A 26,160-nucleotide genomic window follows, 5' to 3' on the forward strand; every position below is an offset into this window, starting at 1 on the left:
AGGCAGACCGAGGTTTGCTCACAGTCTGACGCGCATCCGCCGTGTCACTTCTCGGAACCATGGTTTTCTCCTTTAGCAGACGAGGGGGCAGGATCCTGCTTAGGAGCGGAGCCTTCACAAATAGCATTTCCCCTGGGGAAGTCGCCGCCCTTCAGAGTCTCGCCTCAGCCGTGCAGTGTCAGAAACCCCGAAAATGAGGTCTCCACGGCCTCCCAGCCTGCAAAGCAGATTGAGCCTCAGAGCCCCCGAGATGGAGATGTAAACCAGAGTGGGAATCTGTGAACAGACAGATGGACGCGTGTCTAGTTACCAGTCACTGCCTCAGCCCGAAGACCATACGCTCTCCGTGTAAAACCAGGGCCAGCAGATAATCAGAAGGTTGTTGGGGAAACGTGGAATTGTAGAATGTGAGCTGGAGTCTGCATGACATGTTTAAAATGAGTAATGGCATTCAGCCCTGACAGTCCTCAAAATGGATCATTCCCTCAGCTTCCTTTGTCTGTGATTCTGTTAAAACATACTTTTCAGGACACAAAACAGGTCTCAACCGATACCAAAAGACTGAAATTATCCCCTGCATATTCTCAGACCACAACGCTTTGAAATTGGAACTCAGCCACAAGGAAAAATTTGGAAGAAACTCAAACACTTGGAGCCTAAGAACCATCCTGCTCAGGAATGATTTGATAAACGAGGAAATCAAAAATCAATTTAAACAATTTATGGAGACCAACGAGAATGAAAACACAACAGTCCAAAACCTAGGGGATACTGCAAAGGCAGTCCTAAGGGGAAATACATAGCCATCCAAGCCTCACTCAAAAGAATAGAAAAATCTAAAATGCAGTTTTTATATTCTCACCTCAAGAAGCTGGAACAGCAACAGAGGGACAGGCCTAATCCACGCACGAGAAAGCAGTTGACCAAGATTAGAGCAGAAATCAATGAATTAGAAACCAGAAGTACAGTAGAGCAGATCAACAGAACTAGAAGCTGGTTCTTTGAGAGAATCAATAAAATTGACAGACCACTGGCAAGACTTATCCAAAAGAATAGAGAAAGGACCCAAATTAATAAAATTATGAATGAAAAAGGAGAGGTCACAACCAACACCAATGAAATTGGAAGAATTATTAGAAACTTTTATCAACAGCTTTATGCCAGTAAATTAAGCAATATGGAAGAGATGGAGGCCTTCCTGGGAACCTATAAACTACCAAGACTGAAACAGGAAGAAATTGATTTTTTAAACAGGCCAATTAATTATGAAGAGATTGAGTCAGTGATAAACCACCTTCCAAAAAACAAAACTCCAGGCCCGGATGGTTTTCCTGGGGAATTCTACCAAACATTCAAAGAAGAAATAATACCTATTCTCCTAAAGCTATTTCAAAAAATAGAAACAGAAGGAAAGCTACCAAACTCATTCTATAAGGCCAATATTACCTTGATCCCCAAACCAGGCAAAGACCCCATCAAAAAAGAGAATTACAGACCGATTTCCCTAATGAACATGGACGCCAAAATCCTCAACAAGATCCTGGCTAATAGAATCCAACAGTACATTAAAAGGATTATCCATCATGACCAAGTGGGATTCATCCCTGGGATGCAAGGGTCGTTCAACATTCGCAAATCCATCGGGATCTTAGATTTTATCCAGAAAGAAAAATTCAAAAATCATATGATTCTCTCAATAGGTGCAGAAAAAGCATTTGACAAAATACAGCATCCTTTCCTGATTAAAACCCTTGAGAGTGTAGGGATAGAGGGCACATTCCTCAATCTTACAAAAACCACCTATGAAAAGCCTACAGCAAATATCATTCTCAATGGGGAAAAGCTGGAAGCCTTTCCCTTAAGATCAGGAACATGACAAGGATGCCCACTCTCGCCACTATTATTCAACATAGTACTAGAAGTCCTTGCAACAGCAATCGGACAACAAAAAGGGATAAAAGGTATCCAGATCGGCAAAGAAGAAGTCAAACTGTCTCTCTTCGCAGATGACATGATACTCTATATGGAAAACCCAAAAGAATCCACTCCCAAACTATTAGAAGTTACAGAGCAATTCAGTAATGTGGCGGGATACAAAATCAATGCTCAGAAATCAGTTACATTTCTATACACGAATAATGAGACTGAAGAAAGAGAAATTAGGGAATCCATCCCATTTACAATAGCACCAAAAATCATACGTTACCTTGGAATTAACTTTACCAGAGACGTAAAGGATCTATATTCTAGAAACTACAAATCAGTCTTGAAAGACATTGAGGAAGACATAAAAAGATGGAAAAATATTCCATGCTCATGGATCGGAAGAATTAACATAGTTAAAATGTCCATGCTACCAGAGCAATCTACACTTTCAGTGCTATCCCGATCAAAATACCGAGGACATTTTTCAAAGAACTGGAACAAATAGTCCTTAAATTTTTATGGAACCAGAAAAGGCCCCGAATCGCCAAGGAACTGTTGAAAAGGAAACACAAAGCTGGGGGCATCACAATGCTGGATTTCGAGCTGTACTACAAAGCTGTGATCACAAAGACAGCATGGTACTGGCACAAAAACAGACACATAGACCAATGGAACAGAATAGAGAACCCGGAAATGGACCCTCGGCTCTTTGGGCAACTAATCTTTGATAAAGCAGGAAAAAACATCCGGTGGAAAAAAGACAGTCTCTTCAATAAATGGTGCTGGGAAAATTAGACAGCTACATGCAAAAGAATGAAACATGACCACTCTCTCACACCATACACAAAGATAAACTCCAAATGGATGAAAGACCTCGATGTGAGACAGGAATCCATCAAAATCCTAGAGGAGAACATAGGCAGCAACCTCTACGACATCGGCCAAAGCAACCTTTTTCATGACACATCTCCAAAGGCAGGAGAAACAAAAGATAAAATGAACTTGTGGGACTACATCAAGATAAAAAGCTTCTGCACAGCCAAGGAAACAGTCAAAAAAACTAAGAGGAAGCCCACGGAATGGGAGAATGTATTTGCAAATGATGCTACAGATAAAAGACTGGTATCCAAGATCTACAAAGAACTTCTCAAACTCAATGTGTGAGAAACAAACAAATCATAAAATGGGCAGAAGATATGAACAGACACTTTTCCAATGATGACATACAAATGGCTAACAGACACATTGAAAAAATGTTCAAAATCATTAGCCATCAGGGAAATTTAAATCAAAACCACACTGAGATACCACCTTACGCCAGTTAGAATGGCAAAAATTGACAAGGCAAGAAACAACAATTGCTGGAGAGGATGTGGAGAAAGGGGATCCCTCCTACATTGTTGGTGGGAATGCAAGTTGGTACAGCCACTCTGGAAAACAGTGTGGAGGTCCCTTAAAAAGTTAAAAATTGAGCTAACCTATGACCCAGCCATTGCACTACTGGGTATTTACCCCAAAGATACAGACGTAGTGAAGAGAAGGGCCATATGCACCCCAACGTTCATAGCAGCATTATCCACAATAGCTAAATCGTGGAAGGAGCCGAGATGCCCTTCAACAGATGACTGGATTAAGAAGTTGTGGTCCATATAGACAATGGAATATTACTCAGCTATCAGAAAGAACGATTTCTCAACATTTGCTGCAACATGGACGGCACTGGAGGAGATAATGCCAAGTGAAATAAGTCAAGCAGAGAAAGACAATTATATGATTTCTCTCATCTATGGAACATAAGAAGTAGGAAGATCGGTAGGGGAAGAAAGGGATAAAGAAAGGGGGGGTAATCAGAAGGGGGAATGAAGCATGAAAGACTATGGACTCTGAGAAACAAACAGGGCTTCAGAGGGCAGGGGGGTGGGGGAATGGGATAGACCGGTGATGGGTAGTAAGGAGGGCACGTATAGCATGGTGCACTGGGTGTTATACACAACTAATGAATCATCGAACTTTACATCAGAAAGCAGGGATGTACTGTATGGTGACTAACATAATATAATAAAAAAAACATTAAAAAAACATACTTTTTAAAATGTAAAAGATAGAATTCTTTTAAGATTTATTTATTTATTTGAGAGGGGGAGGGGCAGAGTGAGAGACTCTTATGCTGAGCCTGGGCTGGTCACAGGGCTCGATCCCACGACCCTGAGATCAGGACCTGAGCCAAAATCAAGAGTCAGTCTCTTAACCGACTGAGCCACCCAGGCGCCCCAATATAATTCTTATGAAAATAATGGGCTTGTGTCAAAAATTTTCAGATGCTAGTTTAACCCTATGAAGAGGAATGACAATGGGACGATAGAGCTTGTTCAAAGGGGGGCTATGTCTCAGTCAGGGAGGGGGAGAAAAAGCAAGAATGCTAGAATAAGATTTCCAAGTTACGAGTAAAGCTGCCCAATGACTTATAGGGAAATAAAAGCCAAGCCTTCAAGGTCGTTTCTTCATTGCAACTCTACCCGGCCGAGCTCAGTCTGCATCTTACTACTTTCCAGCAAGTTGCCATCTACCTTTGCAGGGCCTGAGCTCTGAGCACTAGAAATGTGAGTCCCAACAAAGTTGCAGCCCCCAGACTCAGATGGCCCTCGGGTGGAGTGAGGGCTCCAGTATGCCTTACTTCTTAGTTTTCCGTCTTCATCTTGTCACTTGGTCCAGGATCCAGCACCACGCCTCTTCAGAAATGTTAACAGCTTCCCTTAAGTCTAGCTCTGGCCGGGGACCATTCATCTCATCCTGATGTTTTTATGTCTCTCTGTGGTGATCAAATATGTTCATTTATAGGTTGTAAGATACCATATTATCCAAAGGATGTTCACTTCCAGTGGCGTACGCTCGGAGGGCCACTCTGTTCCCCCTGGTCCTTGGAGGGTAGCCTGCCGGACCTCTTCCTTCCCCACTGTTCTGTCCTCTTACCTGGCTGGCTATCGTTAAGGATTACGTTGATAATGGTCTTGCCCAGGGCTTGTCTTTTTCTTTCCCTTAGATAGACACAGAGCTCTCTCCTTGTTCTGAGGATCTTTGGAGTGTCTGACCACAGCAACACGTGGAATGAGGAAATAAAATCGAGACCATCAGCACTCATTGCAGCGGGGGTTTGGTCCGTTGTATGTCACTTGTCATCCTTCCTGAATGGCAGCGAGCCTAGCCCTGAATTCCCACAGGCCCAGGGGGTGAGCAGAGGGCATGCCTCCCACCCAGCGATGCAGGTGGCCCCTGGAGCGAGGAGGCCCACATAGACCTGAGGAGAATGGAGGTCAGTAGGGTGCAGAGGGAATTGGGAAGGGTCAAGAACTGGAGGAGAGCCAGGCCAGGGCAGACCTGGGAGCCTGAAATCAGAAGCCGGAGCAGAGGGAGCACGTGCTGAGTAACCAGTGGGCAGTCCTGAGAAAAACCCTGGAACAGAGACTCTGTCAGCTGACCAACTTGGCGGTGGCTGTGGCAAGGGAAAGGGGCTGGGGGCAGGGTTGCCAGGTGAACTGGGGAGAGAGTCCCTGGGCCCTGGACTCAGTTCATCCCAAAGATGTTGCCAAAGGTTCTTGGTCTCCTTATGAAAGAATTCAAGGATAGACACACAACATGGTGGACAAGTGACACAAGCATTAAAGTGTATGAAAGTGAAAGCATACTCTGGAGGTGTGAGATTGGGTAAGCGAGAGAGAGAGAGAGAGAGAGAGAGAGAGAGCGTGCGCGCGCAAGAGAGAGCTGCGCACCCTGGAGTTTGGGTTTCTGTCTTTTATTGACAGCTGTTAATAAGGAGCAGAACATTCATTACTTGGGGCGGAGATGCAGAGTTTCATACGTCTCCTTCCTTCCTTGGTCAGGGGTTTCCTGTCATGGCATCCGCCATCTTGGGCCTGTCCAGTTTGGTCCAGCTTCTTTGGAGTGCTGCCAGGACAGGCCTCTGACTTTCCTGATAGCTGGCCATGACTTTCTCATTGCTGGCCACCAGGCATCCTGTTAGAACTGAACTAATGGCCTTCTCTGACAGCAGAGCTGGCAATAACTAGGTGACCGAGGTGCCCGTGGCTTGGTTTGATCTGCTGGAGAATCTGGAGACTGATCTAGCTCTTTTCTCTTTGATGTGCTGTGAACTGAGAGAGGTGGAGTTGCTCTGACATGAATTGGGGAAGCAGCACATAAATCCACCTCAGGTCTTAAGGCCTTGTGGTGCTCCCTTGCTTGGGACTCAGCTCCCCAAGGGCCAAGTCAGTCCTGACTTGCTCCTACTTAGAGCCAGAATCCACGCTACTGACTCTCGCCTTGTTGAGCCCCTACTTTTCAAGCCCGTGGTGCCGCACGCTGGCCAGGAGCAGCAGGAAGCAGTGTATGAAGCAGCTGTCCCTTTTTCTCCTCTGCCAAGGAGCCTCCCCAGACGAGAGGGCAGCAGCTGCCTTTCCTGACCCAGTTTGTCTTGGAGCCCAGTTTGAGTGGCATAAACTGAAATCACTTCCTCTTGGGCTGGAAGAATGCAGTTGGGAAGGCCATACCTTTGTTTTCTTCCAGCCCCGCAAGGAGTATAGGATTATCCTCAAAGCCAACAATACCTGAATTATCAGGTTTAAGGGAAGAGAGCTGCTCCAGTGATGTCTGTAAGAATAAATCCAAGTGCCTGGTGATTTATGGGGAAACTAGTACCTTCTCTGAGAAATAGGTGTTGGTTTGGCCCTTAAGGCCATCAGGCCAGGGGCTGAACGATAGGAAGGCTGCCAGGGCTTAGAAACTGCTTCTGGGATAGCTGTCACTTGCCGTGACTTGCTCAAGATAGTGGACACAATTGCCTTTAAAATCCAAGGGGGGAGCATTGCCTCTGTTGCTTAAAGATTTTCACATATTTCAAAACTGAAAACAGAAACATTCGGTTTCTAATCTTTGCCTTGAGGGCATTGTTCAGACATGTGGATAGACTTGCTTAGAAATAGAAAACAAGGCACAACTTGAATTGTGGTGAACCGTTCCGCCTCGTGTTAAAGCTTCTGTTTCCAGGAGGGTTAGAAACAATTGCAGCGTGTGCTGGCGAATAGTTAAAACTGAACTGAGCTTTGTAGAACTGTATTCTTGCTCAGAGTTACGTTTCAAGAGGCTCACTGGCCCTTTATAGAAGAGAAAAATCTAGCCTTGTGTTCATAATCCAGCTTCCCCGGCTGCATCCTTCCGTTAGCCCCGAATAGAGACCCCACACGAGAAATTTTGATTCACATGAGCCAGAGTGGACCCCGAAGAGCTCTAGGAGCAGGAGTTGATGCAGATGTTCGTGGAAAGCCACAAAGGGGCTCTGGTCAGAAGAAACACAGCAGACGTGATAAATTATTCATCTTTAGCTTGTTGGGCAGTTGGAAATGGATAAAGGCTGCCTGACCAGCGAGGAGATTATATGTCCAGGAAAAAAAAATCATGATTTAGTGGAAGGAACACAATCAATGAGGTCAGATATTCAAGCGTTGCATCCTACAGCTTATACGTTCCGAGGAAGACAAGTACGTCCATCAACCTGTTTAAGAGTCGGTGTTCTCATTAGCAGGAAGGGAATAATTCTGCTGCCCAGAGTTGCTAGGAGTTCAAAAGCAATCATATGGAGGAAAGTGCCTGGGTAAGGAATTCATCTGTGGGGGAAAAAAAAAAAAAGAAGTGACCTGGAATCCTTCAAATTCTTTGTGGACAGGAAGTAAATCAGAAGTAACTACCACGGATCTCCGTGCAAGCAGGAGGGCAGCAGTGACACGGCACAATTTATTGTTGCTGCTGTGAGAGCAGCCAGCTGTATGCTCTCTTTTTGTGAATTATGGATTCCTGGAATCTTAGCTTTTGTGTCACGTTGAAGTGATTTTTTTGTTATTGGCTATCTCCAGGAGACCCGTAGAGTTGGCTATTAAAATTCAGTGTCCTCTAACCTGAGGAAATCTTTCCAGAGAAACAGATTAATCTCACATGTAAACCATTGATTAGCCTCTCATCTTGAAGAGTTTGCCATCCCGTCTAAGGCTCCGAAACACCATGTCTCTTGGGCAGCAACTTTGACCTGAAATGAGCTAATCTGCTGACCTGCTCTGGCTGACATCCCACTTGAATATTTTGGTTAATGTGTGACCACGGACTGGTGTTGGCGTTATTTGGCGTCTCGCCTGAGTTCTGGCTATGGAGCTGACATCCAAGAATCATAGGCCCATTGAGCAATGAAGAGCTTCACTATTATTCTAGGCCCACACCAAATGTTCCCCCCAATGCACAGATACTGGTTCACTGTGTTGGAAAACCTGTCTCAGATAGAAGACAGAAACGGGCTTCTTAATGTCCATTGCAAGCATAGGCTTTGCAACGCTGACATTCGGGTACACGGAAAGAGCGTGCCTGGGGCTGCAGAGCAGATGCCAGTCCCCCTACCCACCAGCCATTAGCATGGGTCTCTAGGACCTTCCCCCATGCCTAGCTGCAAGTGGAAAAGAGAGAAGTAGGAGGCACAGCCCTCTAGGAGTGGTGATGGTCCCTGCCCCAGGTGGGCTACTTGTCACATGGTGAGAAACAAAGATGCAAAGGGGGCAGAAGGACAAGAAATCCCACAGAGAAGGCACAGACAAAGCCAAAGAGGGGCACAGAAGCAGCACCTTGGGCAAAGAGATTTCATCTGCTAATAAAGAGGGCCTCAAAATGGCAGACTCTCACCAATCCTGTTAGCTATTTGCTTCAGTCTCCTCCTCCTCCCCCCCCCCTTCTCCTTCCTCCTTCTCCAGTTTGGCCTTTTCTCCCTATTCCTCTTCTTCCTTTCTTTGCGAAAGGAGCATGAGGATGGAAGGAAAGGAACTAGAATATAAAATGTTTCCTAAAAATGTTTCCTCCAACGAAGGTACCTTGGAGGAGTGGCTGATTCCAGACTGGGAGCAGGAAATATTCAGGATGAGTCATGATATCATGAGCCAGAAAGCAAAGAAGTTATCAAAACAAATGAGTCATATCAAAAGGACACAGAGGTTAACATGAAAGACTCCCCTTGGCCAAAGATGAGAAAATTTGAGCACCCAAAAGAATAATGATGAAATTACTTGAAATATGACATCTGTATGTAAACCCAGGTGTTCATAGTGATACTTCACCAAAGTCATCCCTCCAGAAAAAAATGTCTTTGGGACACCAGTAGAAGTGTTTAGTGTACTAATTCCCTATACTAAAAAGCAAAGGAGAGAATCGGCATTCATTCTGCGTCTCTGGTTCAACATGCACATCAAAGTAACCAAACAGCCCTATTTGAAGAAAGGAGAGTTCTTCTTTATGAAAGAATTCTAGCTAACAAATATGGAAGATATTATAGGATTAGAAAAAGACTATCACTCTGCAACCTCTAATGAAATTATTCCGACAATGGTCATCAGTGGTCAAAAACATTTAGATGAGAGGTTGATGGGGAACCTTACAATGAAGACATTAGCCGTCCTCCCCTGAACCCACCCAAAGTGGGACAACTAGAAATTGAATGATGCGATGTCGTGGGAAGCACCCTGCAGCAAGTGTGATCCATTCACACCCCTCCCCACAAAGCTTACCCTGCCTCCAGTCGAGGACCCAGGGTCACATTCGTGTGGAGGGGCACGAGGGCTAGAAGAACACAGTGCAGGACAGATACAGTTCCCACAAGAAGTCAGCAGCATGGGGCCATGCTTTAGACAGGAGGACGTGTAGAGACCTCACATTCACGTGTCGACCTTGATGGGGTCCCAATCTGAAAAAACCAACTCTAAAAACCACTTTTGAGACAGGGCATTTTGTTATGGACTAGCTGTTGGAGGATATCAGGGAATCAGGATGAATTTGGGAATGAATTCGTGACATTGAGGTTATGTAAAAACAGTGATCTTGGTGTTTTAGATTCATCCTGAGGTATGCGGGAGTGAAATGACTTAAGGACTGTCATTTGCCTTAAAATAAGCCCCCAAAGAAGAAGAAAGAAGGGGGACTGAGTGGGGGTGGGGCAAGCTCTTGATGGTTGTCGGATCTGAGTGATGAGCTTATGGGGATTCATTGTTTGTTCTAACTTCTCTACTCATGAATACGTTTGAGTTTTTTCATTAAAAAATAGCTTTCTCGTAACTAAACTTATCGTGGTAATGATTTTGCAATATAGATATGTCCAGTCATGATTCAGTCTACCTTAAACTTTTACAGAGCTGTATGTCAATTATATCTCAACACAACTGGAAAATCTTTTTTTTTTAATTTTTTAATAGCTCTTTCCAATACCCACCCTCCCCACCTTAGGAAAGGGGCAGAACTCTTCCTGTCCTGTGGCCTGAGGCCAAATCATAATTATTGAGGGACCTAAAAATTCTCCTCTGTAATGAGTGCTTATTAAGCAAGCACCTGCTGGGTAAAGAGAAAGCGTGCGTGGGGATAGCTGAGCTTCACAGCCACGGCCACTCGGGTTTGAACCGCTTCTCTGTAAACGAGTGCCTAACCCTCCACGAGCTTTCATATCCCTGCGTGACCGGCTCCACAGACTTGACAGAGTCGGCAACGTCCTGTTTACTTTCTAATCTATTCACTCGAGACCCACAGGGTTATCACCTGTTGGCAAGAAGTCCAGTATTTCCTGCTGGTCCCTCCATCTCAACCTCCCTTCCTGTCCAAGAAGGGAGCTTCCTCCGCCCTTAGGCAGGGCCAGCCTGACTGCGATGTCAGCGGTGGTCTCACCTCTGATGGCCACACGGTGGCGCCATTGGAGCTTCGTGCTGCCCCGGCCCCAGCCACCCCCAGCCGCCTCCAGCCACCCGGCCCCTGCAGCCTTGCGAATTCCCAGCGGAGCCCTGGGGCGGGAGACGGTGGGGCCCGGCTTGAATTAAATCCGTCTTAGTGCACGCTCACGGCACATCTGGGCCAGTTCTGATGGTTTCCAAACTCAACCACAAACCGTAAGAGACGCTGACCTCTAGGAAACAAACGGAGGGTTGCTGGAGGGGAGTTTGGGGTGGGGGATGGGGAACTGGGTGCCGGGCATTAAGGGCACGTGATGTAACAAGCACCGGGTGTTGTCTGCAACTGACGAATCACTGAACTCCGCCTCTGAAACTAATTTAAAAAAAAAAATCAGCTCTGTCAAAAAAAAAAAAAAAAAAAAAAAAAACGAACTAGTGATTTCATTACTCAACAAACACTGGTTTAGGGGTTCAGGATATCAGTGAACTAAACGAAGATTCTTTCCCCACCTCAAGGAGCTTGGGAGCCGGGTGCATCTTCAGTATGCTAAGGCCCTCTGAGCCCAGGTCACCAATAAAGGCTCCTCCCTACCTCCTGAGGGGCGTCGGTCTGGAGGGAGCTCTCTCACTCATGCAGTTTGAACCTAATTCTCTCCCCGTGCATTATCAGGGTGCCTGTCGGATGGGGGGTTGGGTTATACTAAGTGACACACGCATCTGCAGACACACCCACGCAAACACACACACACTGCCCCCTCCCACAGTGAGGTAAGGCTTTCTCCTTTATACCTATACGACAACGGGATCCTCCCGTAGAAATCAGGTCATTTCAGACTTCAAACTTCGTATACACCACCTCACTTAACACAGAGACTCTTACCCACCTTGCAGGGTTGTTAGGAGGATTAAATCAGATATCTCCACTGGACATAAACTCACGAAGACTATATTTTGCTCACAGCTCTATCTTTTTGTTTTTTTAACTGCTGTATCCTTAGTCCTTAAAAGAGCGCCTGGCACATGGTAGGGCATGTGCGTGTGCGCACAGACACACACACACACACACACACACACACACACACACACACACACACGAGGGAACGAGCCTGCAGAGAGTATCATCCCATTAAACATTAGCTCCCTCGATTCTTTTCAGAGCGTGGAATAGCCCGGTGCATGCGGAGGACCACCCGGAGCAACTGCACCGCGCGCAGGGATTCCCAGGGTTCGGCAGGTGCCAAGTCAGTCAGTCTGGCCAGGGTCCGAGAGTCTGCATTTTAACATGCTCCTGAGAGATGGTGATGCTTCTGGTCAGGACCTCACTTTAACTTGCAAGGCACATTTTTTTCTTCCTCTTAAAGCAAAGTTGCAAGGAAATTCTGGCCCCTTTCCTTCTAGTGCACTTGTGGAAAGAGGCAGGTAGTGGTAGAATGTGTATATATCTTAATCCAGAGGATCTAAGGTGCCATGGATTATGCAACACACCTGATCTCAGGGATTTTAAAATCGGAAAAATAAAGCCTATCTTAGAGCCTATGACATAGGGCATTTTGAGTGACAGTAGTTCGTAATGGTTGAGAGTTTAGTGTTTGGAATCAGGGCCCCACTATTCATTACCTTTGTGACCTTGGGCGAATGACTTAACCTCTATAAAATTGAATTTCCTCACCTCTAAGATGGCAATAACCACGAGGGCTGCCTGGTGAATAGTATAGACTCGGGCAGCTTGGCATTTTAGCTCTCAGCCTTGTAAAATAAAAAACCACAAACACCACTTTTTCTAGTTCCTTCAATATTCCCTACTTCTCTGAAATAAAGTAACTAGGTATAAAAAATAGACCTGTTTTATCTTTACCTTTTGCCCTCTGTAGCCCTGAAGTTTTTACTGTTTTACAAGAACATATTCATGTATTTGTGTGAAAATAAAATAAAATATTTTTTAAAACAATTAAAGTAAAATGATATATTAGCCCAGATCGGTGCTCGAAGAGTGCATCAGTCCGTATGCAGGGCATTGGGCAAAACTTAGTGCTATCAGTGGCCAGCTGAAAACATTCAATGAGCGCCAAGTGCTAAGTATGGCACCTGGCAGGGTCCAGGACAGGGGGTGCTCAGTACATGTTACACATACATGGATTTGCCTCTGGAAGGCAGCCTTTTCTCTCTGTCGTTCACTCCTGTTCCCCAGCACCCAGAACCATGCTTAGAACAGGGTAGGGACTCGGTACACAGTTGGTGAATGTAAGCGTGATTGGCCGAATGTCTGAACCTCAGACTAACTCTTGCAGGAAGATGGAGGCGTGAGGATCGGGGGAAGCTTTGGCTGGCAGGTGGCCATAGGTGCAGAGGGAACCGGTGAGGCCTGTAGCCGAGAAGGGTGAAGGACTTGAGTTGCTAAACCAAAGCCCGGTTGCTATTCAAGCTGGACCCCAGAGCAAGGTGTTGGTTACAAGAACACTTTGAGGTCTTTTAACTCATGTTTGCTGTCAGTACTGTTGTTCTGATTGGGATACCATAGCCTATAAAATGATGGACTCCGGGCTGGCAGTTGCTCTAAGGGAGATGATATGCTGAGCACTGTACCCAGCATAGCATCAGGCATGGTGGGCAGGAAGGTAAGGCCTTTGGCTTCGTCCTGATACCCAGCAGGGGCAACGGGCTGCTCCAGGAAAACAGAGAAGTCCACCTGCCCCGGGGGGTGGGGGGGAAGGGGCGGGGTGGGAATTCTCAACTGTGTCTGAGGGCTGCCATTAATCACAACAAGGAAGACTGGAACTCTCCAGCAGTTCACCTTCTCCTTCCTTTTCAGTTCTGGGTGGGACTTCACAAATTCCAAGGCTGTTCTCGGAGAAGGTGAAAAGCTACAGGAGAGGGGGGAGCTGCCTAATATATTACAAATCTATTTTATTACTGAATAAATGAGTTTGAAAAGATTGTTGGACACGAAGTTTCACCCACAAAAGTCTGCAGCCAAGCTGAATGCCTCCTTCACATTCTCTCACTTTCCAGGTGACCCTGTACAAGAGCTCTGATATGGAGGACTTTGGGTTCAGTGTAGCAGACGGCTTGCTGGAGAAAGGAGTGTATGTCAAAAATATTCGCCCAGCTGGGCCAGGAGATCTCGGTGGCTTAAAGCCCTATGATAGACTCTTACAGGTAAGACTGCAGGTGAAGTTTTGATTCATTTCACTCCTCAAAGTCTTACTCGATCAATGCCTACCCACCTTTCTTTGCTTCAAGACAAGATGAGGGGCCACTAGGGCAGGGGGAGACCCCAGGGAAGGAGACCAGATGCTTGTGTCAGACCCGAGTCCTTTCTTCTTCAGTGGATCCTGGCAGAGCAGTCTGGGAGGTGGGGGGCCGTTTGGATCTGTCGCTCAGAAGAGGTGTTAGCCCCAGATCTAGGAGATTTAGGACACTGAAGGCGTGTGTTTGGATAAAGTCGCCTATGGTGGGCTTATAGTGAGGAAGAGAAGAGAACCAAGGCTCGAATCCTGAGAAAAACACATTTAAAGGACAGGAAGAGATAAAGGCAGGAAAGAACTGAAAGTGAATTAAAATGGTAAGAGGATCAAAGCAAACGGTGTCATAAAGAGCCAAGGAAGGAGAGCTTTAAGGATGATGAGTGGGCGTCAAGTGCAGCCCGTGCTAAAGGCCAAAGTGCACGAGACCTGGAGACACCATTCCTGTACTGGACACCTGGGGTCAATCGTACAACGTAAGTGTCAGGTTCCAGACGTGAGCAGATTGAGAATGCAAGGCAGAGAGCGGAAGCAGCTCGCAGATGGGTTAAAACCCTTGCTGCGGAAGAAGAAGGAGAAAGGAAAGACGAGCATGTACGTAAGCTGAGAGGCGGTTGGGCTCACTTCTGAGGGGTAGTTCAGCAGCGTGGTCAAGAGCACGGCTTTGGAGTCAGCCGGACTGCCTGGGTCACGTGCCAGCGGGGCCACTTACAAACAGCGGGGCTGTTTGAGGCAGATCTCTTCACCACTCTGTGCCTCACTTACCCCACCTGGAAACCGAGGATAACGTTCCGCCGTTGGAGCACCTGCCGCGAGCGGGGCTGTGCGCCCAGCCTGGGGGTGTTGGGGTGTCCCTGTTTCCTGCTCTCAAGGGCCTTAGGAGTTAGTAGTAAAGACTAAGTGAAACGATGGCCACCTCCTGGTGTGCTCAGAGAAGGGATAGACCTCTGCAGGCTGCTCGTTTAGGCACCTCGGGACACCTGTTACACCGGGAGCCGTACTCTGGGTGTTGAGAATTACAACGAAAATGCAAAACGGCTCTTCTTGATTTTCCAGGTTAATCATGTCCGAACGAGAGACTTTGACTGCTGCCTTGTTGTGCCCCTCATAGCAGAATCTGGTAATAAGCTGGACTTGGTTATTAGTAGAAACCCACTGGCTTCACAGAAGTCTATAGAACAGACTCTACCAGGAGGAGAATGGAGTGAACAGAACAGTGCTTTTTTCCAACAGCCTAGTCATGGTGGTAATTTGGAGATACGAGAACCCACTAACACATTATAGCAATGCTTTTTATAAAGCAGGACAAAAGACAATATCTACATGGTGCTAAAAAATCCCTTTAAGATTTCTGTGGCATTGAAAGCACAGATATCACGTGGCATTAACTGCAAGCACAGGGGTCTTTTAAATCTCTCTCATGGCTCATGTTCACTTCCCCTTTCAAGCTGAAGATGTTTCTTTCTTGGTGACGGCAATGGTATATGGCAGGCCGTTCCCTGCTGGGCCCAGTGGTAGAGAAAAAGAAAAATACATAGGCTGCCCCTTCCCCCCCAATTAACATCAGAGGAAATTTTTACAAGTTCATCTTCCAATCACTTTTTAAAAAGAGAAATGTCTGTTTGAAATTATTCTCTATGACAATTTCCTTAATTCACTTTGAAATCGGAGTTTCTTACCATGAAGTCAACGTTAAGAACTTGACCAACAAGGCTTGTCACAAAGCTGGCTCTCCTAGGGGAACTGGAGTTTGAGACGTGGCTGGGACTGCTGCCATGGGAGGGGTCCAGGTGTAACATTAAGTTATCTTAAAATGTTTCAGCGATGATGCACGTAGGAGACCATAATAGGTGGTGGTAAATGTTTTGCCCCAATATAGGAATGATGTATGCTATTCCCTATGCAACAAATTAACAAACAGGATATGTCTTGTGACCTGTTGTTTTTTTTTTAAGGACACACTTTTAATAGCTGCAAATCTCTGATAATGAATTAGAGTGCTTAGTAACACTGAGAATTAGTTATTTTTAAAATTCAAGACTAAGAATTTAAGAGAGAAGGAGGAGACTTAAAATGAGGTTTATCTTACCGACAGACAAATCAAACGCATCTTGCTTGCCATGTTTTGAAACTGGTTCTAGAGGGGTGTACAGCACATGTACCTTCTGACGACGCTGGACTATCTTGTTCTGAGCCATGCTACTTTACTGAAATTGTAAATACATCTTTCGCAAAATGCATTGCCAACTATTACCATCCCTCAAAGCAATAAACTGTGACAGTTGCTTTTAAGATGTTTGTCAGCAACTGTTCTCATGTGTTCAGATCTGTTGAATAGTTACGCTAATAACTGTTATTTGGTGAATATTTAAAGAAAAATAGATCTGTATATTGATTGTAGAATCTCCATATTGAAATGATTATTTTCCAAACATTTTCATTTCGGTCAATGATTCCAACAACTGCTTAGGTAAAGCATTTGAACACTGTGTCCTTTGTTTAAGGACAAAGCTCACTTTTCTTTTTCTGCAGAGAAATATATTATTTCAACCATATTTCACAACCCGCCAGGGCAAGAGAGTATAAAGCAGAATCATGTTAAGAGAAAAAAGATCATGAGTCACTTAAATATGTATTTTTATTTGTAACAAACAAGTATTAAGCTGTAAAGTATTTTTGTACAAATTTAATACTTTAATAGCATGGTATTTATCGTCTATGTATGGTTTTGGGGAATTCGAAATTGTTGCAAATATTTGTATGGAAAAAAAAAAACCCTCTACCAAATGGAATAAACAGTGATTTTAAAAAGCCAAAAATTATGGCGTGCGGTTTTTTTGGTGCTTTGATTATATTTCATTGTTCTGGATGAGCCCTACACGATGCTTATTATTATAGAATTTTCTAAAGGGGGTAGGTTTTGCCATAAACTTGAAAAGCAGCATGGAAGAGTGGGAAGAACATGGGTTTTAAAATCAGATCTGGGTTTGAATTCCAGCTCTGGTACTCACTGGTGGTATAAAATTTAGTAACTGTGAGTCAGTTTCCCCACCTGTGGTACTGAAGGTCCTATCTGCACTCCAGGACTGCTATAAGGACAGATATAAAAGATATGTTTAAGTCCTAAAACAGTCTGCAGACAGAAATACTCCCACAGTAATTATACATTTATTTTAGGTAACAAAGATAGACTTTAACTCTATCTTTAACTGATCTTTAACTCAGATCATAATAACATCTGCCCTCAGAGGACATTAGTGTATTCTATGAAATACATTTATATAAACTATTAAGATGTACCAATTTTAATGTATGCTATCTTTAAAAAAAAAAAAACTACACTGTAGTCCCAGCGTTTTCATTTTTGCAGACTATCTTGCAGGTCTTGTAAGTTTACAGGCACAAGGCAAGGATATCCATTCTCACCACTTCTTTTTAACAATGTATTAAAGGATCTAGCCAGAGCCTCAAAACAAGAAAATTAAATAAAAGGCATCCAGATTGGAAAGAAGTAAAACTGTCCCTATTTGCAGATGATATAACCTCATATATAGAAAATCCCAAGGAATCCACTAAAAACATATTAAAACTAATAAATGAGTTTAGCAAGATTGAAAGATACAAGATCAACTGTATTTCTATATAGTAGCAATGAACAAACCAAAAATAAGGGGGAAAAAATTCCATTGACATTAGGATCAAAAATAAAATACCCAGGAATAAATTTTAAAAATGCGAAACAGGGGCACCTGGGTGGCTCAGTCAGTTAAGTGTCTGCCTTCAGCTCAGGTCATGATCTCAAGGTCCTAGGATCGAGCCCCATGTCGGGCTCTCTGCTCAGTGGGGAGTCTGCTCTCCCGCTCCCTCTGATCCTCCTCCCTGCCTGTGCTCTCTCTCTCTGTCTCAAATAAATAAATAAAATCTTTAAAAAATTTAAAAAATATAAATAAAAAAATGCAAAACAAAGCATTGTTGAAAGAAATGAGAGAAGACATAAACAGAAAGACATCCCATGTTCATGGATCAGAAGACTTACTAAGAAGGCAGTACTTCCCAGATCTATAGATTCAATCACACCTCAAAATCCCAACTGGCTGTTTTGCAGAAACTGACAAGCTGATCCTAAAATTCACATGGAAGTGCAAGGGACTCAGAATAGTCCAAAAATCTTGAAAGAGAAGAACAAATTGGAGGGCTCACTTTTCTTGATTTCAAAATAAAGCTAACAAAGGGCATGGTGCTGGCATAACAATTGATGTATACATTAATGGGACAGAATCAGAAACTCAAAATCCAGGATCCATAAATCCTTCACATTTATGATCAATTGATTTTTGATAAGGGTGTCAAGACAAGTGAACGAGGAAAGAATAGTTTCTTCAAGAAATGGAGCTGGAACAACTGGATATCCACATGCAAAAGAATGAAGTTGGACCCTTACTTCACCATACACAAAGATCAACTCAAAAGGAATCAAAGTGCTAAATGTAAGACCTAAAACTATTTAAATTCTTAGGAGAAAAACAGGAGTAAACCTTCATGACTTTGGATAGGCAGTAGTTCCTTAGATCTAAAACCAAAGCATAAGCAACAACAAAAATGAGATACACAGGACATCATCAGAATTGAAAACCTGTGCGTCAAAGGACACCATCAAAAAAAAAATGAAAATAAAATCCACAGATCAGGAAAAAAAAAATTTTTTTTTTTGCAAATAACATTTCTAATAAGGGACCCGTATGTAGAATATATAAAGAATGCTTACATCTCGACAATAAAAAGAAAAATAACCCAATTTAAAAATGGGTAAAAGATCGGAATAGACATTTCTCCAAAGAGGTCATGCAAATGACCAATAAGCACATGAAAAGATAATTAACATCATTAGCCATAAGGAAAATGCAAGTCAAAAAAAGACTCAGGGAGGGGTACCTGGCTGGCTCAGTCAATAGAATGTGACTCTTGATCTTGGGGTTGTGAGTTCAAGACCCACACTGGGTGCAGAGATTACTTTAAAAAATAAAATAAAATCTTTAAAAAAAAACCATACTGAAATATCACTTCACACCTAATGAATGGCTATAATCCAAAAGTCAGATAATCACAAGTGTTAGAGAAGAATGTGGAGAAACTGGAACCCTCACATCCCAAGTCTGAATAGAAAATGGTGCAGCTGCTATGGAAAACAATCTGGCAGTTCCTCAAAAGGTTAACTAGAGAGTGTTACCATATGACCAAACAATTCCACTCCTAGGTATATAATTAAATTAAAATATATGTCCACAGAAAAACTTGTACACGGATGTTCATAGTAGCATTTTATAATAGCCAAAAAGTGGAAACAACCCACATGTCCTTCACCTGATGAACAGAGAAATTCAATGTGCTATATCCACACAATGGAGTGCTGTCTGGGAATAAAAGGAGATGAAGGTCTTTTGCCTCACGCACTAATGAAAGCAAGATAGGTCGGCAGCAGCTCCGCGGGAGGTACCCGCAAGGACTTGGCCAGGCTTCCTGATTTCTGCCCCATCAGCTCAAACCGACATGGTCTGATCAGAGAGGCGGTCTCCATAGATGCTGCCAGTTCTTCCATCCGTCCACCAAGGATATAGGCTTCATCGGGTTAGACTGAGTGAGCTTCCTTGCATGGATTCTCCAAGACATCCACCCAATAAAAGGAACAATGCTAGCTCTTTGTACATAACATTTTTTAATCTTTAAAAAGAGAGAGGTGAAGCACCTCTACGCGCCACAACGGAAAGTCTGAAATCATTCTGCTAGATTAAAGAAGTCGGTCTCGAAGGACCACGTATGATTCCATTTTTCGGAAATGTCTGGAACAGGCAAATCAGAAGGAACAAAATAAATTAGTAGTTGCCTCGGGCTGGAGGGGACGAGGGGATCAGAACCAAGAGATACAGGGTTTCCTGGGGGGGTGGTAGTGATAACAATGTTCGAAAACCCATTGCGGTGGGTTTTTGAACACACAACTCTGTGAATCTACTAAAAGCCACTGAGTTGTACACTTTAAATGGGTGAATTGTATATATCTCACTGAGGCTATTTTTTCAAATATTGGAATAACAGGTAAATTTTTTTCTTAACTTTTTCTTTTACTGTTTAACAATAAATAAAACCCTAAAAAAAGTAAAAATCACTCTGAGAGAAAATAATTTTCCCAAGTGGAGTATCTTCAAAACAACGTATTCCTAAAAGAAGTGATGATTATGGGACATGATGGAGGCGTGAGCTAACGCAACAGCAGGAATCCTAGGACTATGTAAATGTATCAGGTCAACACGGTGTACACCGTGCTATATGTCAATTACATCTCCAATTAAGAAAAAAAAAAAGTACTCCCAACTCAGAAGGTCACGTCCAGGAAAACAGGCCCGGGGGAAGTGGGTCTGGCCAGCAGTGACGGAGCGAGCAGCAACGTTGTTCAATGGGCAGAAGACCCCACATCCTGAAATGTGTGTCAGTAATACCGGAGGCATAATTCCAGTTTCTCTTGACCGTGGCTTCAAGTCATCGGCGGAGAGCACCCACAACGATCACGGAAGTCAATAAAGGCATTATTGTAAAAATAGGACACTTTCTAAAGTACAGAGTTTAAAAAACCCAAACACTACACAACAAATTTTGCCTGCATTTCTGTCCAGTGCTACCAGTTCTCATGACAACAGATGTTGAAATCATTATGGTTTTCTCTGATCAAATGAATTTAAAGTATCTGCTAACACGGACAGTTTAAATTAAAACTCCAGTTACATCCTGTTTTATATCTTGATATTTTGAAGCTATGAGGTTCATTTTGTGTTGAGTAGGAAAAAAAAAAAAGAGAGATAATTACTTTTGAGCAATCTGAAATAAAATTAAGTTTCTTGATTTTTTGTGGATATGAAAAGTTGCCTGGGGGTTAAGCGACTTAGTCTCAAATTCTGAAATCTGGAAGACACTTGTGGAGAGGATTCCTCCACCTGTAAGGACAGCAATAAAAATAAAGTTAGTTTTGTGAAAATACAGTTTACCCTATGTACCTCCCTTCCCTCTGACTGCTTCTATGGAAGACATAATACATTCCCCAACCCCCGCCTTGGAAGATTTGAGCAGACGCAGGCAATCAGGCACCAGCTCCTTGTGGGATCCTGTCTACTTTTGCCCTCTGTGGTAGCTCCAGCACCCAGCTCTGGGACGGGCAGGAAGAAGTGACTTCTTGCTGAATGAGTACATATATATAATTTCTAACGGTGTGGCCACTACATAATTGTGGCAGCCCAGTTCAAGGTAAAAATGTGGGCCCTTTGTTCAAAGGTAGGAACTTCAAGATGCCAAATGCAAAACATTAAAACAAGTACGGAGTGGTTCTCAGCACAAAGCCCCGTATGACTGACTGCAGAGTGTGCACATCCGTGATGCCAGCCTCAGACACGACACCACAATACCAGCGTCCTTGGTACTATTAGCGATCCCCAAGCACAAGGCAAGGGACCAGTACGGTCACAAGGAAGTTTCGCCACCATAGGGAAATGAGAAAAATTAGCACAAGTCAATCTTTCACGATGTAAATCTGTTCAATTTAGAGCACTGTAATGGTTCACTTCATGTGTGAACTTAGCTAAGCCATGGTACCCAGGTATTTGGTCAAATATTATTCCAGATGTTTCTCTGAACATATTTTTAGAAGAGAGAAACATTTATATCAGTAGATTTAGGAAGCAGATTACCCTCCGTAATGCAGGTGGGCCTCGTTTGATCAACTGAAGGCCTTAACAGAAAAGAGACTGTGACCGCCTCCCAGAAAGAGAATTCTGCCTGCCTTTGGACCCAAACTGTAATATCAACTCTTTGGGTCTCCAGTCTGCTGGCCTAGCCTCCAGGATTTTGGACTTGGCAGCCTCCACAATTATGAGCCAATTCCTTAAATAAATCTAAACAGATAGATGACAGATGATAGGTAGGTAGGTAGGTAGGTAAATAGAGAGGGATACAGACACAGCCCATTGGTTCTGTTTCACTGGAGAACCCTGATACAAGAACTATTTGGGGGGGGATTTTATGATTACATCCTTCCTAGATTTTTTTAATGACAAAATGTCATTGTCATTTTAAAATATTCTGGAAATCACTGCTTTATATGATAAATTTTAGAATATTTATACATATGCTTTTATTTAAAGGGACATTTTTGTTTTTCCCTTTTTGGTTGTGGGACATGAGGCCAAAAATAACCCAAAAAACAAAATCAGGACAATATTCTCTTTCAAAGCTTTTTTTTCAAAACCCAAAGCTATTAACCCGCAGAAAAGCAAAAGCTTTCATCAAGGAGGGGCTCTGTCGTTAGTACCTGCAGAACTTAAATGCTGATTTGGCTCTGAGGTAGCCATGTGGGTATGAAGGAAAGGTAGGGGGACAGCCCTGGTCATTGAAACTGAGCTTTCAGAAATCACACATCTCAATGCACTAGAAAGTCTAGATACAGAAGTCCCTAATTTATCAGGCCTGAGGCTTTGAATTCTTAGTTTCCTCATTTCTAGGGATTTCTGTAGCTGTCACATGCTTCTGGCAAGCCTTATGAGAAAACTGATCCTCTTCAGTTAGAGAACTTTGCCCGCACTGGAGCCGTTGGACAGTGACATCAGCCAGTGCTGGATCTTCGTGCTCACAGACCTTCTGCAGAGCTTCAGAGCCTTGGCAAGCTCAGAGTGATTTAATGTTGTCACTGTCTCTTTGTGCCACCACAGAAACCAGAATTCGCCCATTCCATGCTGATGCGAAGAAATAAAAGGCAAGAAACTTTTAGGAAATGACTTTCTTTGGAATTTCCTGTTCCAGGCCAAACGCCTTATTATCCCTGGGTCTTTGTAAGAGGAACACATTCAACTTCAGAAAAAGATGTTTTGCTGAGATGGAAATTGCACATCGAAGAGCTGATGTGGAGCACAGAACGACGCCCCAAATCAGCAGGGATCCTATTACTTCCAAGAAGGAAAAAAAAAAAAACTTTTCTTACACTATGCCTATTTTTATCACTTTCCTTACAAAACCTGTCCCTCAGCCTCTTTTCCCAATCCTGATTCATGGTACCTGGATCCCCGTGGATGCCCAAGCTGGAAGCCTGAGACTCAGCTCAGGCCCGACCCCCCTACACATAACTGACCATTAAATCCCACGCACCCCTACCTCTAAGCAACTCTTCTCCAACCCCGTCGCCACCTGACTTCAGATACCTAATCATTCTGCTCAAACTACTGAAATCATCTTTTTGTAAGGAGCTCATCTGCTATGGCCTCCCAAAACATAATCTACTAAACTCCAAAGCGACCTTCATAAATTCCAATTCACAGAGCCCTTAAAAGGCACCTAGCGTTCTCCATCGCATTCAGGGAAATATCTAATCTCTTTGGAAGAGCCTTTGTGTCTTCCCGACTCTTCCAGGGTCCTCAGCTCAACCTCTATTTGCATGCTGTGCTCCAGCCACAATACCCTATTTCTATGACGGCCTAATACGCCTAGATGTCACACGCTGCGCTTGCCCGGCCCCTCTTAGAATCTGTTTCACTGTCTCCATGCCATGTGGGGTCACAGGCCATACGTCTTCTCCCTTTAGAACTCCGCTTGGCATTGGCAGGTTCCATTAGCATGTTCTCCTCTGGGCTCCCACCATGGCCCCTTCTCTCTGTCACAGCCTTGAAAGCCCGAGGACACTGGAACAAGTCTACACGCCAGCACATAAAGCAATCCTAAAGCTTCTACTGGAACTTCATTTGGAGATCATGGATAATTCACCAGCCGCTCCAGTGGAGAGTGGGAATTAAACTGAGGCTGTGGCCCACCAAAGGGAGGGGAGGGGGATAAGGAAGATTTGTAGAAAGAAGGTGCGGGACGGCCAGTTTCTCCCCGCAAACCCCCTCGCATCAACAGACTGGCGTTGCCTAGAGTGCAGGCCTCAAGCCAAGTGACAGACAGATCGACCAGGCACAGGAGAGGACAGCCGACAGAGGTGGGAAAACACTTGGTTTTAAGTGCTACGGCACAATGTAACACTACTGAAAAACACACAGCCACGCGTAAGCACACTGAAGTGAGCGACACTTAGCAGTGGCGCGCACGAGAACATCACTCCTACCATCCGGATTTTGCTTGGACTTTCGGCATCACTCAGGCCACAGGCTCTTTTGGACCCACGAAGCTCTGATGGATCTTCCTCCGGATCCACTTCATCGGATGAAGATAATTTCCATTCTCCGGGGAAGGCGAACGTCCAGTCATCAGCCGCAGAAGCCCCGCTTCCGGGGACACGGTCTGTCACCCGGGTGGTTGTGACTGGAGGGAGCGGGGATGCTGAGGGCTGTGTGCTCGGGCCTCTGCTCTCTCCAGAGCTCCTCGACGGGGAGGCGAAATCTGCCGGAGACTCACAGCTCATGGAGAGCTCGTTTTGCAAAAAATGTTTCAAGCGAGTTTTTCTGAGAACCCCGTTTCTCATAATCGCGCTCCGGAGGTGTGACTCCTCCGCGATGACATACACCCTGCAGCGGCCCCTGGTCACGGCGGTGTACACGTGCTGCCAGTGCTGGCGGCCCGCCCTCCCGACCACGTACACGACCGTCTTCTCCTCGGAGCCCTGGGAGGGAACAACGCAGCAAGAAGAGTTAATACCGCATCACAGGTGCACGTCTTCACACAGTCTACCGAGCCCGGAAAGTGGGGTCCTCGAAGTGCGACCTGGCCAGGAGTTCCTCTAAGGCCACCTTACAGTTCCAGTTTATTCATTACCCAAGAACTCACGTTTCCTAATTATGCGGTGAAGTTAAGGTCTTACAGAGGCACAACTGTGTAGAAACCCAACAACACGCTTGAAAGACGGCACGCAGTGCCAGGTCTCCCTAGTCAAAGAATTTTCAATGATCGAATGGGCTCTATGCATAAATGTGTGATCCCACTGGTACTTACACAGCAAAAAATAGACACCTTAAATATTCAAGACGAAGAGAGTAGATGAATTTGCTTCTTTGTTTACATTAATATCAAGTATCTGGATAGAGACAATTGATGTGCTATTCTGCAAACATCAAAGATGCTTGAAATCAAACCGGATACTCTCAGGTAAAGAATGATCACGACTACGTAACACAAAATAAGATCACTCGGATCCAAAAAAGTAAATACAAACTGAACATAAATCTCTAACAAAACAAGTCACAAAAAAGGAGGAAAAATTCTATCAAAAATTTAACTAAGTCTGTCTCCAAATTGGAGGGCCCTGGATGATTTTTTTTCTTCGACTTTTCTGTAGCCTCCCCTTGTCGAACCATTTTGTTACTTTCATCACGATAAACAAAGCAAAAGACAACGAACCTTTGCTTTTGCAGTTTAGCAAGCTAACAATTATACAGGCAAGAAAAATGCCCAATGTCACCATTAACTGAGAAAACAACCTCAAATTTCGGGGCTATTCTCAGTCCCTACATTTTCAATGCGAACATAAACTAAGAAGTGGTTTGAACCATGATCTCTTCTTTTGTGGGAGAAGAATTGTGGGAAGACGAATGACAAGACCAGGCATGTAGAAAATACAGATCCACAGTTAAAACCCTCTTCCACGGGGCGCCTGGGTGGCGCAGTCGTTAAGCGTCTGCCTTCGGCTCAGGGCGTGATCCCAGGGTCCTGGGATCGAGCCCCACATCAGGCTCCTCCGCTGGGAGTCTGCTTCTTCCTCTCCCACTCCCCCTGCTTGTGTTCCCTCTCTCGCTGGCTGTCTCTCTCTCTGTCAAATAAATAAATAAATAAATAAATAAATAAATAAATAAATCCCTCTTCCACACTAAGCACTTCTATCTCTCTGGACACAGAGAACTGGAACCAACTCTTCGGATTATAAAAGTGTGACAAACACTTCCTGCAGGTGCTGCTGAGTCTCAGAAATGTACTTAAATGACCGCTGATCATACAAATAATAAGTACATTTTACAGACACACAGCTCCACTTCTCCCCTTGGACTTCATATTGGCTATTCCTAAGCAGGTAAATGCCTAACCTAAACTTAGTTAACGGAGTTCCTAATCCTCAACAAACACGGAAAAACTTAACAGCTTCACAGTCTCCCTCATAGTCACGCTGCTGCGACCCACTGTCCTCACAGCATCTACAGTGACACTCGTGAAAAGCAACTCCAGTCACATCAGACTCTGCTTAGAGCTGATAAACAGCTCCCAAGCTCTCAAAACAAAGTCCTGACTCCTTCACACGGCTT

General features: G+C 44.3%; 2 protein-coding genes across 7 annotated transcripts in view; one reads left to right on the forward strand and one right to left on the reverse strand.

The window, feature by feature from the left end:
- GRIP1 (glutamate receptor interacting protein 1) overlaps nt 1-16,530 on the forward strand; it is a 648,222-nt gene extending 631,692 nt beyond the window's left edge. The window contains exons 24-25 of the mRNA XM_057316325.1: nt 13,671-13,817; nt 14,960-16,530. Of these exons, the coding sequence (XP_057172308.1) occupies nt 13,671-13,817; nt 14,960-15,187 (375 nt within the window). The 3' untranslated portion in view covers nt 15,188-16,530. The remainder of the gene's footprint in view (nt 1-13,670; nt 13,818-14,959) is intronic.
- Nucleotides 16,531-19,599: 3,069 nt separating this feature from the next.
- Nucleotides 19,600-26,160, reverse strand: part of HELB (DNA helicase B) — a 30,699-nt gene continuing 24,138 nt past the window's right edge. For 4 of the 6 annotated variants that reach the window (XM_044384632.3, XM_044384633.3, XM_044384634.3 and 1 more), the window contains exon 12: nt 19,600-24,530. In XM_044384632.3, the coding sequence (XP_044240567.1) occupies nt 23,928-24,530 (603 nt within the window). In that variant the 3' untranslated portion in view covers nt 19,600-23,927. The remainder of the gene's footprint in view (nt 24,531-26,160) is intronic. The other 2 variants (XM_026500090.4, XM_048217957.2) reach the window with 1 other exon arrangement.

This window comes from Ursus arctos, unplaced genomic scaffold, assembly GCF_023065955.2.
Source record: "Ursus arctos isolate Adak ecotype North America unplaced genomic scaffold, UrsArc2.0 scaffold_21, whole genome shotgun sequence".
NCBI classification, from domain to species: Eukaryota; Metazoa; Chordata; class Mammalia; order Carnivora; family Ursidae; genus Ursus; species Ursus arctos.